This window comes from Cucurbita maxima, unplaced genomic scaffold (genome assembly GCF_002738345.1).
Source record: "Cucurbita maxima cultivar Rimu unplaced genomic scaffold, Cmax_1.0 Cma_Scf00005, whole genome shotgun sequence".
Lineage (NCBI taxonomy): Eukaryota > Viridiplantae > Streptophyta > Magnoliopsida > Cucurbitales > Cucurbitaceae > Cucurbita > Cucurbita maxima.
In genome coordinates this window covers 2,856,428-2,871,509 of record NW_019272021.1, presented here as the reverse complement: position 1 = coordinate 2,871,509, position 15,082 = coordinate 2,856,428, and the positions used below count along the sequence as shown (strand labels likewise).

General features: G+C 33.5%; 2 protein-coding genes across 4 annotated transcripts; one reads left to right on the top strand and one right to left on the bottom strand.

Annotated features, from left to right (window-relative positions):
- Positions 1–1,010: 1,010 nt before the first annotated feature.
- On the top strand, positions 1,011–6,668 carry LOC111479539 (putative RNA polymerase II subunit B1 CTD phosphatase RPAP2 homolog). Of its 3 annotated transcripts, none has more exons than XM_023124237.1 (7): positions 1,011–1,164; positions 1,869–2,488; positions 2,988–3,587; positions 3,992–4,182; positions 4,271–4,534; positions 5,080–5,238; positions 6,242–6,668. In XM_023124237.1, exons 2-7 carry the CDS (start codon positions 1,900–1,902, stop codon positions 6,344–6,346), a joined length of 1,908 nt encoding a protein of 635 aa, XP_022980005.1. In that variant the 5' UTR covers positions 1,011–1,164; positions 1,869–1,899; the 3' UTR covers positions 6,347–6,668. The 3 variants fall into 3 exon arrangements, 2 of the variants coding, with proteins under 2 accessions (XP_022980005.1, XP_022980004.1); XM_023124236.1 differs by having other exon boundaries at positions 2,907–3,587; XR_002717661.1 differs by lacking the exon at positions 1,011–1,164 and having other exon boundaries at positions 1,900–2,488; positions 2,907–3,587; positions 6,242–6,410; positions 6,508–6,668.
- Positions 6,669–7,593: 925 nt separating this feature from the next.
- On the bottom strand, positions 7,594–13,717 carry LOC111479576 (calreticulin-3). The gene is made up of 14 exons (XM_023124292.1): positions 13,482–13,717; positions 12,883–12,990; positions 12,089–12,281; positions 11,026–11,284; positions 10,673–10,729; positions 10,541–10,588; positions 10,297–10,383; positions 10,158–10,215; positions 9,743–9,810; positions 9,406–9,501; positions 9,167–9,223; positions 8,995–9,081; positions 8,348–8,374; positions 7,594–7,873 (listed from the first exon to the last, which is right to left on the bottom strand). Exons 1-14 carry the CDS (start codon positions 13,615–13,617, stop codon positions 7,862–7,864), a joined length of 1,293 nt encoding a protein of 430 aa, XP_022980060.1. The 5' UTR covers positions 13,618–13,717; the 3' UTR covers positions 7,594–7,861.
- Between the last annotated feature and the right edge of the window lie 1,365 nt (positions 13,718–15,082).

The following is a 15,082-nucleotide window of genomic DNA, read 5'->3' as shown; positions in this document are numbered from 1 at the left end:
ATATATATATATATATAATTCTAATTTTTTTAATTATCATTCAAATTCAAACATCTATTCAATCTATAAAATTTGCTCTAAATATTCAATATTAGCTCGTGGATATTAATTTTTATTTTAAAGAATCTTCACAAAAATGATATTTTTTCTCGACCCGGTTCTAAACCTCAATTTTTAGGTGTTCCTATATTCGAGAAAGTAGACGAGATTAAGCCCTATTAACTTGAACTTTTTGTTATTAAGAAAATATTTTAATTGAAGGTGCCCATACCCATGATCGTTTTGTCCCTCCTTTTATTCCGTTCGGTGACTTCAAAACTAAAATTGGAGATTCATAGCAAACAGTCGAATCCAATTTAGGTTTAGGAGAATTCATGGATAAACTTAATCTATAAAGTTTTCATTTATTTGAACTAAACAAAACCTAAACAAGTTCATAATCCGACCCAAACTACATGGATTGGGTTGAGTTGATTGAATTTTTTAATACGTTCTAGAGACTAGTAGTTCCCACCCTCGAAGTCGGGTAATAAAGTTTTATCCATGACAATATGAAATGGGTCCACTCCTCATCAATGTCCATGACAGTCATGTTCTTACACAGGGTCATTGTGAGATCTCTTAGAAATGGGTACAAAGTATTTCTTAAAAGTGTGGAAACCTCTAGCTAGTAGACACGTTTTAAAATTGTGAGGCTGATAGTAATACAGGTCAAAGCGTTCAATAAATATTCTCATTTGTTTTTTTTTTTTTTTATGATATTTCTTAAAATGAATTTTTCCGGGTAAAAAATAAAAACTTTGAGTTGGTAAATATATATATAGAGGATTAATTAGGCACAAAATTGATAATAAAAGCTTAATATAAAAATATAAAATATAAAAAATAATTAAAAATTTATTGGATATTTTTGAAAGTGAGAAGGATAAATTAGTAATTTAACATTTCATAAATTTCGAATTAAATAACTGTAGCTGGGGTCTGAATTTGGGTTCTTATGGATAGAAAATTAAAACCCTCGGACCGAACTGCTGAAGTTAGAAACGTTTTCAATTTTTCCTTCTCCTCACGGTATCGTGTTCGTCGTCCTCTACGGCGGCGATCGGCTCGGCGGCAGTTTCTTCGGAGGAAAGTTTAACCACTGCCAGTATCCAATCCCTGCAGGTCTGATAGCTCATCTTCCAATTTACTGTTTTTGCCTCCCGCAGTATTTCTATCTCCCTCGTTCTGTTGAAATCTCTTGAATGTCACTGGCATGTTCTTCTCTTGAGGTGCCTTATGCGAAGTCTTCATTGTCAACATCTGCTGTTACTTACGTAACTCTCCTCCTTGTCTTGGTTTAGATTGTCGGTCTGGTCGGACGATTCTAGTAAAGAAAGAACTTGTGGTTTTGTATTGGTGCTGGTCTGAGATATTTTGAATGTGCTCTTGAAATTCTATATATGTTGTAATATACAAAGTATAATTTCATGGAATTGTATGAGAGTATAGATATATTTTGACTTGCAAGTCTAAGTGTGTTGTCTTTACTAGTTTTCTTTGTAAAATAGTGTGTGGCCTTGTCCGTGCCCGTGCCCGTGCATTTTATTCTGCAGGTATTGGTTAGTGTTGTCTTTACTAGTTTTTCTGTAAAATAGTGTGTGGCCTTGTCCGTGCTCGTGCATTTTATTCTGCAGGTATTGGTTATGTTCATATAGGGCAAAAAACTAATCAAATTGTACATGGAACGGTCTTTAGCAGCTATATGGATAGAAATTATCAAGTGCCTTAATGGCACCCATCCTTGTTGTTTGACTGTTTTATACAATGTCGAGACGTTTAATCTTTATCCTGCGCCGATGTATGTTAAATTATCATTTCACTTACAGGAAAGTGAAGTCATATTGAGGAATTTTCCCAATGGCAAAGAATCAGACTATTTTGATCAAAGACACAGTCTATAAATTGCAGCTTGCACTCCTTGACGGAATTCATAATGAGAACCAGCTATTTGCAGCTGGGTCTCTGATGTCTCGCAGTGACTATGAAGACGTGGTGACTGAGCGGTCTATTGCAAACCTCTGTGGATATCCATTATGCCAATCTAATTTGCCATCTGATAACACTAGGAAAGGCCGGTACAGAATTTCCTTAAAAGAGCATAAGGTGTATGATTTAGAAGAGACATATAAGTACTGCTCTTCCACTTGTCTCATTAACAGTCGTGCCTTTTCTGGGAGATTGCAAGATGAGAGATGTTCGGTTATGAATCCCGGGAAACTTAAAGAAATTCTTAGATTGTTTGAGAATTTGAGTTTGGATTCTAAGGAAAATACGAGGAACAGTTGTGATTTGGGGCTTGAAATTCAGGAGAAGATAGAAAGCAGTATAGGAGAAGTTCCCATTGAAGAGTGGATGGGTCCATCAAATGCAATTGAAGGCTATGTTCCACACAGAAATCATAACATCATGACTTTGCCTAGCAAGGATGGAAAAGAACTCAAGGATGGTAACCATTCTTCTCTTTTCTTTTTTTTTTCCTCTGTATGCCAAAGTTTTATTGTGTTTGGTTGTTGAATTCCATATTAGAGAAGCTTATGCATTCAAAAGAAGTTGCTAGAAAAAGAAAAACATTCTTAAAATGCTAAAATGGAAAATTGAACTTCAGATTTATTTGTATAGGTGGTTAAAAGTGAGTTTAAGTACTCTCCCATTAGGTCTAATGCTAAAATTAAGGAGTTGGACTTTTTATAGCATGTCTGCAACTTACTGTGTTTGATTGTTAAATAATATATAGAAGCTAATGCATTCTTGGGAGTTGGGATGTCTTTATGAGAAAAGAGGAGAAAGAAAAAAAAGAAAAAAAGAGTGAACAGTGTATTTTCTTGCTCCTGTTTGTTTAATTGAGTTTTGGTGCACTATTTTAGGTTCTAAAGCTAAAATTAAGCAATTGGGTGTTGAAAAGGATTTCTTCAGTGACTTCTCTTTCGCAAGTACTGTAATCACAGATGAAGAGTATAGTGTTTCGAAGATATCATCTGGTTTGAAAGAGATGACTTTTGATACAAAGTCAAAAGCACAAACAGGAGAGTTCTGTGGTAAACAATCAAATGAACAGTTTACCATTTTGGAAACCCCGCATGGTCCAGCTCCCACAAAAAACAGTGTTGGACGGAAGGCAAGAGGAACAAAAGAAAGGACTAATGTATCAGCCACCGCAGAAAGTAATAATAATTTGTCTGATTCTCCCTCAACTTCAAATCACTGCAATACTAATTGCAATATAACGACTGAAGAGCCCAAAGGTGGATCTAATGAGCTTAACGAAACTCAGATCAAGTCCTCCCTTAAACAACCAGGCAAGAAAAACCTGCGCCGCTCTGTAACCTGGGCAGATGCAAAAACAGATGAGACCAGTATTATAAACCTTCCAGAGGACAGAGAAATGGGGAAGACAAAGGAATGTTCCAGAATGACAAGCAATTTGGTAAATGCTGACAATGGTAATGAGGACATGTTACGCGTTGAATCTGCTGAAGCCTGTGCAATGGCACTGAGCCAAGCAGCTGAAGCAATTACTTCTGGGCAAAATGAGGTCTCTGATGCAGGTATTCTTCTCTATTCATGATGATTGAGGTTAGTTATTGTACTAAGTGCTATAAAGATAATATTACTTGTTTGGCCCTTAGATGTGCTTTACGGCTGAAACTAGATCTAGTTATCCCTATTTTGATGTATAACCCAACCAGAGGTCTAATTTTTGTTGTGATTTCATCGATTATTAGCAAATATATTATCTTCCCCTTCTCTGCATTCTTTTTCCTTGAATTATTGTAACTTCAGCCAACAAAAAACAAAAACTGGCTCTTGGTGGTTTAGAATTGCTGTATGAATATGAACTAGATGGTTACTCGTATAGTTATTCCTTCTGTGCTCTGCTCTTTGTTATACCTCACAAATAAAAGACACTTTATACATTTTTTCTTTGTGTTCGGTTGTTTGTAATATTCAGTGTCTGAAGCTGGAATTATTATATTGCCACGTCCAAGTGATGCTAATGAAGAAGTATCTACAAATGGCAAGAACATATCTGAACCATATTCATCCTCAGAGAAGTCAAACAAACCTGGGATATTACATTCTGATCTGTTTGATCCCGAAGACTCTTGGTATGATTCGCCTCCAGAGGGTTTCAGCCTAACTGTAAGCTCCTTTTCTTTTTTTGGATGTACCTTCTCTTCTTAACTTAAAAATGTTATTTTTTCCCACCACATTATCTTGTTGCTTTCAGTTATCTTCTTTTGCAACCATGTGGATGGCAATCTTTGCATGGATGACATCATCTTCCCTGGCCTACATTTATGGAAAAGATGAAAAGTTCCACGAGGAATTTCAATATATTGATGGGAGGGAGTATCCGAGGAAAATTGTTTCTGCTGATGGCCGATCTTCTGAAATCAAGCAAACACTTGCTGGATGTCTGACACGGTCAATACCTGGACTTGCCTCTGAACTTAAGCTATCAACCCCAATATCAAGTTTGGAGCACGGGATGGTATTGTTGAAATATTCATGACACCTTTTTCTCTCAATAATTTTTCTTGGTGATAATTGAGAACTTACGTTAATTTGCGTAGATCCAGAGCTCATTATGTTACTATTTATTTTGTGTTGATACATACATACATACATATATGTATGTATGTATGTATGTATGTATGTATGTACACAAAAATTATTTAGTATCTGCAGTACCATTCCCCAAAAGAGTCGCATTCATTATATAGTAATTCTTAGTTATACGTCAAGATTATAACATCTTGATCTAGTTTGGAAAATGCTGATGAGAGGAAGGAGGGGGTGTTGAATTGCATTCTCTTGTGATGTTATGGCCTTGTCAAATACTATTTTCAATGTACCTTGGTAGTCTAAGGAGTGGATTCATTCCTCAATTTTCTTATCTCCTGACCTGATGGACCGTTTGTATTACTGGTAGTATTATTAGTACAAATTTTCATTATCCTATTAAGTATTCTATCATTGTGCTACTGCTAGTCCAACTTTGGCATGCGAGTGACGTTGATTTATGTTCTTGTGCAGGGGTGTTTGTTAGACACTATGACTTTCCTTGATGCACTTCCGGCATTCAGAATGAAGCAATGGCAAGTAATTGTTCTCCTGTTTATAGAAGCTTTATCTGTTTGCCGGATTCCGTCACTTGACTCACAAGTGTCAAATAGTAGAAGTCTGTTTCACAAGGTTTGGCTCCGTATAAATCTTCTCTATTGCTTAGAAACTAATGGTTTGTTTTGCACGGAGTATTAAAGAAACAGTTTAAGAGTTAAAAGGAATGATAATCTTGATGATCTGAAACATGCTTTATATTTATCAGCTATCGCTAATGCCAAGTTGTAGAACTGTATACTAGGATATTCTGAATTGTATGGGTGCACTTGATATCAAATCAACTTACTTGTGCTCTTTTTCTAGTGCTAAAAAATATCCATTTATTTAATTTGAAAATTGGTTGATGACATGTGACCTTATTCCTCTCCTTGACTGGAACTTTTCGTTTTGAGGAAATCGTAATCAGATGTTGAAATTGTTGCATATTTGATTAATATTCTACAAAAATGTTGCTTGATTGATTATCCTCTAACAATTAAAGCCTTAATTATAGCACTTCTGTAGTTTTTTTTTACGGATCTTTTGGGTCTGTATTATTTTTTCAGCTTCTTTTGTGGCTGCTTGTATATTCATATTTTTCAGTTGAACTCAAGTGTTCAAGAATCTTTCAGAATGAAGTAAGATCCCCAGAGGATTGATTAGTCTCTTTACTGGTGTACAAATATTCTTTTTAGCAATTATAGGTTAAATGCCCTTTTATCTAATTGGAAATATTTTTTGTAACCCTTTTAGATGGGACCTCCCTGTAGTATATTTCATTTAATTAATAAAATTGTTTTGTATATATATATATATATATAGACACACACACAAACAATGAAAAGGAAATATTTGTGCTGTCAATACTTTTTATAATGTTTTTGAAGACAGATTCTAATGGTGGATTTTCCTCTTTCTATCCAAAATTTGAATTTTGTACCACTATATAGTTTAATTGAGTGGACCTCTGAAGTTCATGTCGTTCTCTTGTTTTGGTGATTGACCATGAAGAGTATTCTTATATTTGATGAAATTCAATTCGTTGATTCTTAAATTGGTATATACTTACATCCTGCTGTGACTCTCATTTGCATAGGTGCTTGATCGTGCTCAGATAAGGTCCAACGAATATGAGACTTTGAAAGATCATATACTACCGCTTGGTCGAACAGCACAGTTTTCAGGCGAGAATGATGCTTAAGAGATTAGAACGAGCATCTCCAACACAAATATCCTCACACATGAGGCTGATTCAAAAAGATAGTGTGAGCTCCAGATCGTATTAATGGCAGTTCCAAGCGAATCCAATTTTCAGTATGCAATAGTTGGTACTAATCGACAGATTTCGTACTGTTTTTTCAGGTAGATTCTTTTGGTATTTCTTTCTGGGAGTATTGGTTGTGCTTTAAGGACTGCAAATTTCTGGGGTGAGTGATTTTGGATGAACTCAATTCAAAATAACACTTTTCTTTTTGTTTGACTCTTTAGTGTATAAACTACTCCCCCCCAAATTTAGAGGGTTATATTAGAGAATTTTACAAATAGGAAAGTCGTTATTATGCTTAAAGATGCCCAAAATTTGATGGTTGTTTGCCGACGACCTTGATAGAGTATAATTTTCATCATCCAAAGATTCTTATTCATTGTTTTTTAATTCATAAATTGAAGGATTTAATGTGAGAAATATATTTTTTATATTTATATGTATGTATATATATATATATATATATATATTTTTGGATAAGAAGTTTAGCCTTCAGACAAAATGAAAGAATATAATGAGTCCAATATAATACTTCAATTTTTTTTAAAAAAAATATTTAATGGGTTTAAAATAGTTGATATTTTGTTTCAAAATTAATTTAAACTTTTTAAAAGTTTTATTGAATCACCTGATTGTATATACGGATGGAAATTAAATGAACATCTTTTTACTTTAAAAAAAAAAATAAAAAAAATACCTTATTGTTAGTATACATTTACCTATACTTTATATATTAACTAATCTTGTTTAACATTTTTTCTTTCTTTTTTTATTTACTAATCTTGTTTAACATTTTTTCTTTCAATAAAGTCAATTTATATTACTAATTTAGTTCCAACTCTTTTAGTTCTAACTCTTGATCTAAAATTCTGGACATGAATCCATTATCACTTGTCAAAAAGGCAGCAGTTCTTCATTTTCTTGTTCTTGCTCAACTCTTATGATTTTATTATTATTTTCTAGAAAAAAGACAGCACGGGAAAAATCAGCTACCAGAGAGAATTGTACGAACTGTACTAACTGTACTAACCTGCCGCAGGTGACTTTCTTAGGGATCCGTAGGAGAAGAAAGAAGGTCCAGGACAATCCCCCTTAATCCCTAAAACCCTTCTACTCAATTTCCTGGGCTTTTAAAAAAAGTATAAATATAGCCAAAAAAAAAAAAATTGAGACAAGTGAAATAATTATTAATAATCAAAACCAGTCCATAGGGTTTGGAATTAGCTTTGTGAAAGCGAATTTCAGGACCTGCAAGCAAAGATTCAAACACAAGAAATACATAGTGGAAAGAGAACTACAAACCCTCCTTAATGGGAAAGTTTCATTACAACAATTAAAAAGGCAGTAGTTTCTAATGTCACAGCAGATGCACAAAAAGGTTGGACGTCTTCTGAACCAATTATATTTCCTCTCAGCAAAGTGAAGTGAAGTGAAGTGGACTTCCAAACGTCCTCATAACTCATCCTGCAATACCATCAATGAGTGTGTTACAATGACTTAGTATGAAGTTTTTGTTCGCTTCAGCATGAACATAACTGCAAATACAATTGAATGCTAAAATGTTCTTAGGCAAATGGATGTGTCTTAATCAGCTACTTCTTTCATGTAACAACCCACCGTGTTTCATTAGCCTAAGTAAAATTCAATCATAAATGGATCATGGAATTTACTATTCATCGACATGTCTATATTTTCATAAAATAATTGACAAATCATAAAGACTACTAATACTTGGTTTATAACTTTTTAGACGTGAAAAACTTATTAAATCAAAGTTGGTCTCTCCATGAATTCTTAAGGAATATTGATCTGCATCAACATTTTAATAGTAGTTTCCTCATCTCTGCTATGAAGATAGAAAACTCGAGGTTTTTTTTCGATATTTAGACCCCTGGGATAGATTTGGAATATAAGCAAAAGTGGGGAGGAGAAACTTACGTGGTAGTCATCAAAGTGATGCCGATCCTGCAAAGCAAAATTTTAAGATTAGACTTGATTCTTCCCATAAGAACAAAGAAAATTTGAGTATGAACATCTCGCATTCTTTCCAGGTGGAGAGAAAGGAAGATAAAGAGCGACTTAAATCTTGAAGAGTTTGGGAATGATACAGGATATGTCTGCCTAAGAATGCATGAGTGCAAGCCAAACCGAAACAGCAGTAGCTTTGAGAAAGCACACTCTAAAAATGAACTAAATAGACTAATGGGTTTATTAGGAGTTGTATGAACACTGAATTCAGGTTAAAATAAATTATAACCACCAAAATGCAAAATTGGGAACTTTGAAGAAAAGGAAAAGCATCCCATATCACCCAATACATATAACCTATGGTAAGTTTCGTTTATCATTTACGTGACAAGGGAAGGATCACATATAATATATCCCAAAAAAGAAAAAGCAATAAAAGTTATAAAGACAACACACTCTTGCCCCTTGCAAGAAAGACGATCTTTAAGGGAAAGAGTACTGTTCAAGAAGTCGATAAAATAACTTGCCCCAACTCTTTTGTGGCAGCAAAGACCAGAAGAGATATGCACAATATAGACGATAAATTATAGATGAGATATGTTCAGCTAGAGATATACCCTCCGATAATGCCTCCTCCTATCTTTATGACGATTATCTCGCTCCCTTCTTCTCTTTTCACCTTCCTCTCTAGCCCTTTCAGCCTCCTACACTCAATTTATATTGAATTGAAAAATCTAGAATTCATGTTTTGTTATGTCATCAGGCAATAAAACCGAGAAGACTTCTCACCTTTTCTTCCCTAGCCTTCCTTTCTTTCTCTGCTTCCTCAAAAGCTTCCTTTTCAGCCTGAAATTGTATACATATTGGAATTGACAACTCTATATTCAATCATTTTTTCCTTTTTCCTTCTTGTGTGTGTTTTCTTTTTCAAATATTGGGCTGGGGGTAGGGTGAAAGGAAGTAAATTTGAAAAGCTCCTGCTACTTGGAGCTGTCCAAAATGAAATTTCCAGGAAATGTAATATATACCTCCCTATTACTTGCAAACGTATTGCCAACAACTTCCTTTGCATACTGTGGATCATCGCATATCAAAATGTTGTCAAACACTGATCCAGCTTTTACCTGTAATTCAACATGAGACATCAAGCAGATGCTACACAACATAATTTAGAAAACCAATTACTGGAGATATTGAGACCTATTATACTTGGTCTAGAATACAGAACCAAAAAGGGACTACAGACAAATATCAAATATCAACAATTGGCCAAATCATGAGAGAATATGATTAATTATAACTTTCACTCTGACAACTAATCAGAGCATTTTGGAAAGGGAAACCAAAACAAATCATGATATCTACCTGCCAAACTTCGATGCCCACATACTTTATTGGTTTCAGCACGTAAAGATTAGGATCATCCTCAAACTCTGGATAAATAAAACAAAAAAATGAAAAAAGAAGAAATTAATATGACGTCATTTAATGAGAAATTTAGCTAATTTGGCTGGCCATTTCTCAAAACAGAACTTTAACAACTGAATAAATGATAAGAGTCAAAGAATCAACTTGGAGAGCCTGTGAGATCATGATTATGTACAATTAGCTTTACTGTTTTACCAATTATCGAAAATATTGAAATAGACAAGTCCATTTTCAGGCAGCTTACATGACATAAAATAAATTCATTTAGTTTCCATGACATTAATGTTATGGCAATTCTTTTGTCACAAATGCCTTCTGCTGTCTGCATCTGAACAGCTGAGAAGAAACATACCTGGATTATCGATCCATGGAGTCTTCCACTTTCCCTTGTAATTGGGGTTTTTGATTTTCTGTGGAGCATGCCATTAGATAAATAAGAACTCTTACAGAACACATTCCAATGGACATATATAGGAAAACACTTATTGCACCTTACGCTTCCACGGTCCCTTGTATGCTGGATTTGGAACCTTGGGAGCCCTCCATATGCCATCCTCATCCTCATCCCAATTATCAGGCTATTTATGAAACATCAAAGAGGTCAAGTACATCACAAGAACTAATTTACAAGGAGAGTTTTTCAACAAAACTTATTAGTACTAGAACCCTTCAGCAATTCGGGAAGGATGTAAAACTTGATTTGACCAAATTAAGCATGCAAAAGTATCAACAAACCTCTTTTGCCTTTGGATCAGGAATCTCGGCTGGAACTGAATCGTATCCCTAAATAAAAGAACGAAAAGAACCTATTTAAAGCTATGATATATAACATCCAACAACCATCAGGTAAAATGTACAGCTAAATACCTCCGGTTTAACATCATTAGGATCTTCAATGTATTCTCTGTCATCCCAGTCAGCAGGCTGTAAGGTAAAGGGAATTTTAGAAACTGTATAGTGCATCCTTGCAAAGCAACTATTTGGCATATCTTTGATAATAGACTATGAATCTTTAACACCAACAGGTGGAACACAGAAGCATGCTGTAAGTATAATATGAAACGAGTTGCATATGGATGCAACTTATTTGAGGACTTCAATAGTTCAAGCAGATAATGCTGAACAAGAATAAGACCTTATTTAGGATCATATATATATAAACTACTCACAAGTCTCACATAAGTGTATAGATGTTGAAAATTACAGTATCCGAAGAGCACCTTTTTTGCCTTAACATCTTTGATTTTCCTAGGTGGCAGGATGTCCCAATCACTGTACATGCTTCCAGAATCTCTTTCTCGATTATCAACAAGGATACTGTAACTAGCATCAGGTCTAAGAATGAATGTGTAGAAATGAGTTAACTTGTCCGTTTCACATTGCAAATCCTTCTTTATGGGATAATTCTGTCCCTGGTAAGAAAGTATCATATGGAGTTTTTTCGTCTGAGTACCACATAAATCTGGTCCAAACATCAAACTGCAAGAAACAAAGATGATCTAGAATAGTCATTTCCATTTGCTATTAATACATTTTTATACAGACAACTTAAAGACCATTGAGAGTTCACAAAATATAAAAGATAGAAACAGATGAAATTCAACAGCCAAACAGGATAAAGTTTCCCTTCTACTTTTTAAATCTTTTTTGAGAGAAAAAAAAAAAGAAATAAGAATTTCAATCAGTAGAAACAGGGAGCAGCGGCTTCCTATCTTCATAGTTAGTAGTATCAAGCAAGATACTATTCACATGGTAAATATAAAATAGGTAGACCATGTACAACACCATGATGAAATTCGCCCATACAAGTTTGTCGTATTTTACCATTTGGTGGAAAAATGCCTACATGTAGGGTCACTGTCCAATGGCGGGGAAAATTTTATCAGCAAATCTGATGTTATTATTATGATGATCATATTTTTTAAACAAAGAATATAAATTTACTGGAAAAGATACAAAATTAAAAGTCCTGCCCATAAATTTATTATTTTAACATAAGACTTATCCTAAAGAATATGAAAAGAGGGATGTACTGAAATGAACAAGCCTGAAGCCAAATCATTTTCCTTATGATGATTGTCCAATCCATTTTCTTAAGGATTGCTTGATTACCATAGCATGCATAGATATGCGAAGACACCATATGACAACATTGTCTAATGAGACTGGTCTCACAAGTATCAGAAAGTTTATGAGCTCATACCATAAGAGGAATGAATTACTCATTCAAGTTAGTGACAAACAAAGAGATAGAGAACAGCACATCATAGCATGTTGACAGACCTGTAAGGGGTATCACCACCATATTTCCTCTGATTGACATAACCAGAATGAAGCTTGATGTACCCGCCACCACATTCAATATCCTGTTCAAATTTGATAGAATACTGAACAACTAAAGTTCTGTTCTCATTGGTGAACTCTGGTACCTTTGCAGATATGGCAAAATGCTTAGCATCATTGTAAGTCTGAATGCCTGCAAAATTTACAGTCATCATCAGCATCTGCTATCAGAGAAAGTAGGTTAAAATACCATTTTGGTTTTTGTACTTTGGAACATGTTTTATTTTAGTCTTAGTACTATCAAATGTCCAAATTTAGTCCTTATACTTTCAATAAATCTTAAAATTTAGTTCCTACTGTTAGTAGAGTGGCACCTAGTCCAAAAACACTTTCCCGCTATCAGTTTTTCCTCTATAAATTTTTAAAGATATTAAAATAGTGTCTTTCCTCGAATCATAATGTAATCATTATTGTATACAAATTAGCTTCAAACTAACATTAAGGACTAATTTTCAAATTTATTAAAAGCACAATGACTAAATTTGGACATTTGAGACTAAAATGGAATGAGTTCCAAGTCCAGGGACCAGATGGTGTTTCAAAAAAAAAAAAAGGAAGAAGACTTAAGATAGAAAGTTAAATATACGACCTACTTTTTAAAAAATAAATAAATAAATGAACTCATCAATGCATCAATTTTGTTAGTTTCTTGGACATATAAACTGTGTTGACTCTTAAATTTATTATGAACAAACGATCAGCTATTTCTAGCAAAGTAACGAATAATAAATAACCTTTATCGTCTGGATCTCCAGACCATTTTCCGGCTGTGTGTTTAAAAGTTCCAGCTTTCCCTTCGCTTCTTTTCCAATCAGACAAGACCCAACGACTCTTCCATCCATCTAACCTCACAGAAAAGAAATATTACGTATCAGAGTAAAGAAGAAACGAAGCTTACCTAAATAAAATCCAGGTTGCAAACCTTGAATGGCCCCACGTTGCGTAAAATACAGCATTTCAACGACATTCAGAAGCAGCCAAAAAAAATAAACGCAAAACAAAACCGGATTACCTTCTAAAAACAGGCATAATATCTCACACTTCCACTAATACAAAACCATTGAAATCCAAAAAAATCCATTTCTCTAACATAACAACAAGATCAAAAGAAAAACCCTAAATCAGGCAGTGCCACATCCATCTCCAAAAAGCGGATCGGACAGCACATTTAACCACACTCGCTTCAAAAAAAAATCAAAAGAAAAAAGAAAAAAACGAAAACGAAACCAAATTCTTTCACATCACAAAAGTGCAAACACATCAAAGAGCAAAAAAAAAAAAAAAAAACAGAGTGGCCTAATCATTTTACAGGACGCAAGACTGAAGGATTTACCTTCAAATTTCTCCTCGAAAAAAATTTCAGAGAGAGCAGAGTGGAAGGAGAAGATGGAATTGACTAGTAGAAAGAGAATGAGAAACTTTGCGGAAGGAAGAAGGCGGAGATTGGGGCTGGGAGTAAGCTCCCCCATTAGTGAGGCGAGTCCAGCAAGTCAATACCAATAGAATGAACAATCTGAGGTTCAGAGGAAGAAGAAAGCGCTCTTAAATTCTAAGGCCTTTGCTTCGTCCTTTCTAGAAACTACTTTTTGAATATTATACTCTTTTTTTTTCTTTTTTTTTTATCCAATTTTCTAATAATAATTTTAACCAAGTCAATTAATAATGTACGATGCAATTTTAGGATTTTTTTTTTTTGGGAAATATTTTTAATAAAAAAATTAAATTAATAAAATTATACTCAAATTTTATATTTGGTCTAAAAAAATATTTTTTAATGTAAAAAAATATAAATATTTACCATTAATTTGAGATGAAATCATTAATACTGTGTTTAAAAATATCTCGAATCTTTTAAAGTTTGGTTAATATTTTAAAACTATTTAAAAATACTATTAATACTATGTTTTAAAAAATAACAATTATGAAGAAAAAATTTACATTTTTTTTACCATCATTATATCAACAAAAAATAGTTTATTTAAACGGATTATCTCCAAACTTTTAAATATTATTTTTGAAAATTTATAAATATTTTTGACATCACACTACGTTTATAAAAAAAAGTTTAAAAATTAAACATTTCAAGTATAAAATTATGACATCATTTTTTTTTTTTTTTTTTTTGTGATTATTCAAATAAAAAATCTAATAATATGACTTATTATGTATTCTTTAATTTGACAAAAATGAATGCGATTAACCTCATTTGGATTGTTTTTATGCTCATTGTGTATGAAATGGTGGGATTAGCATCGTCCTTAAGCTAAGTCTCCCTTTTGAGCTTTGACCCGAGACTTGTCTATCCCTTCACCTAAAGGAGCTTAGGGTTTGACTAAATGAGACCTAAATTTTTGCTTGATCTCGATCTATATTTCAAAATCTCTATAAAACCCATAAATTTAAAAAATAATTTATCCAACTTCATATTTTTTCGATCATTCAAATCAAAATTTAATAATAGGTTCATAAATCACAAAAAGGATATATTTCAAATATAGTATAATAAAATATAAAAAATAACCTTTAGAACCAAGTACAAATTTTCCATTAAAAGAAATTTCTTAATTTAGAAAATATATGTAAATTAAAATAATTACAACATATTTTCTGTTAATTTAATTTAGTTTAAGCGAAAAATAGAATATGTAGTAAAAATTAAAATAAAAATTGATTTAACAAGTTTAAGGGCAAATGTGTAATTTTAATGCAAATTGAATACCACGTGGAATGGGACTGAAATAATAAATTGGTCTACACTATGGATTCCACGAAGCGGGGAAAAGGGATTAGTGTCCTACATGGCAGGTTATGATTGGCTAAAATTGAAGGGGCTAGCAGTGATTGGTCCGCTGAGGAGAAGAACACGTCGGTAAGCGTAGTCAACGGGAAAGTTGACTGAATTGATGACGTGGATCAAACTCAGGAGACGACTTC

Excerpts from the sequence above, each read along its gene's own strand:
- LOC111479576 (XM_023124292.1), bottom strand. The coding sequence starts at position 13,617 with ATGGGGGAGCTTACTCCCAGCCCCAATCTCCGCCTTCTTCCTTCCGCA. Across the intron at positions 10,589-10,672 it reads CTAATGATGTTAAACCGGAG|GGATACGATTCAGTTCCAGC; the intron begins GTATTTAGCTGT and ends TCTTTTATTTAG. Across the intron at positions 10,216-10,296 it reads AGGGACCGTGGAAGCGTAAG|AAAATCAAAAACCCCAATTA; the intron begins GTGCAATAAGTG and ends CATGCTCCACAG.
- LOC111479539 (XM_023124236.1), top strand. The coding sequence starts at position 1,900 with ATGGCAAAGAATCAGACTATTTTGATCAAAGACACAGTCTATAAATTG. Across the intron at positions 3,588-3,991 it reads AAATGAGGTCTCTGATGCAG|TGTCTGAAGCTGGAATTATT; the intron begins GTATTCTTCTCT and ends TGTAATATTCAG. Across the intron at positions 5,239-6,241 it reads GTAGAAGTCTGTTTCACAAG|GTGCTTGATCGTGCTCAGAT; the intron begins GTTTGGCTCCGT and ends TCATTTGCATAG.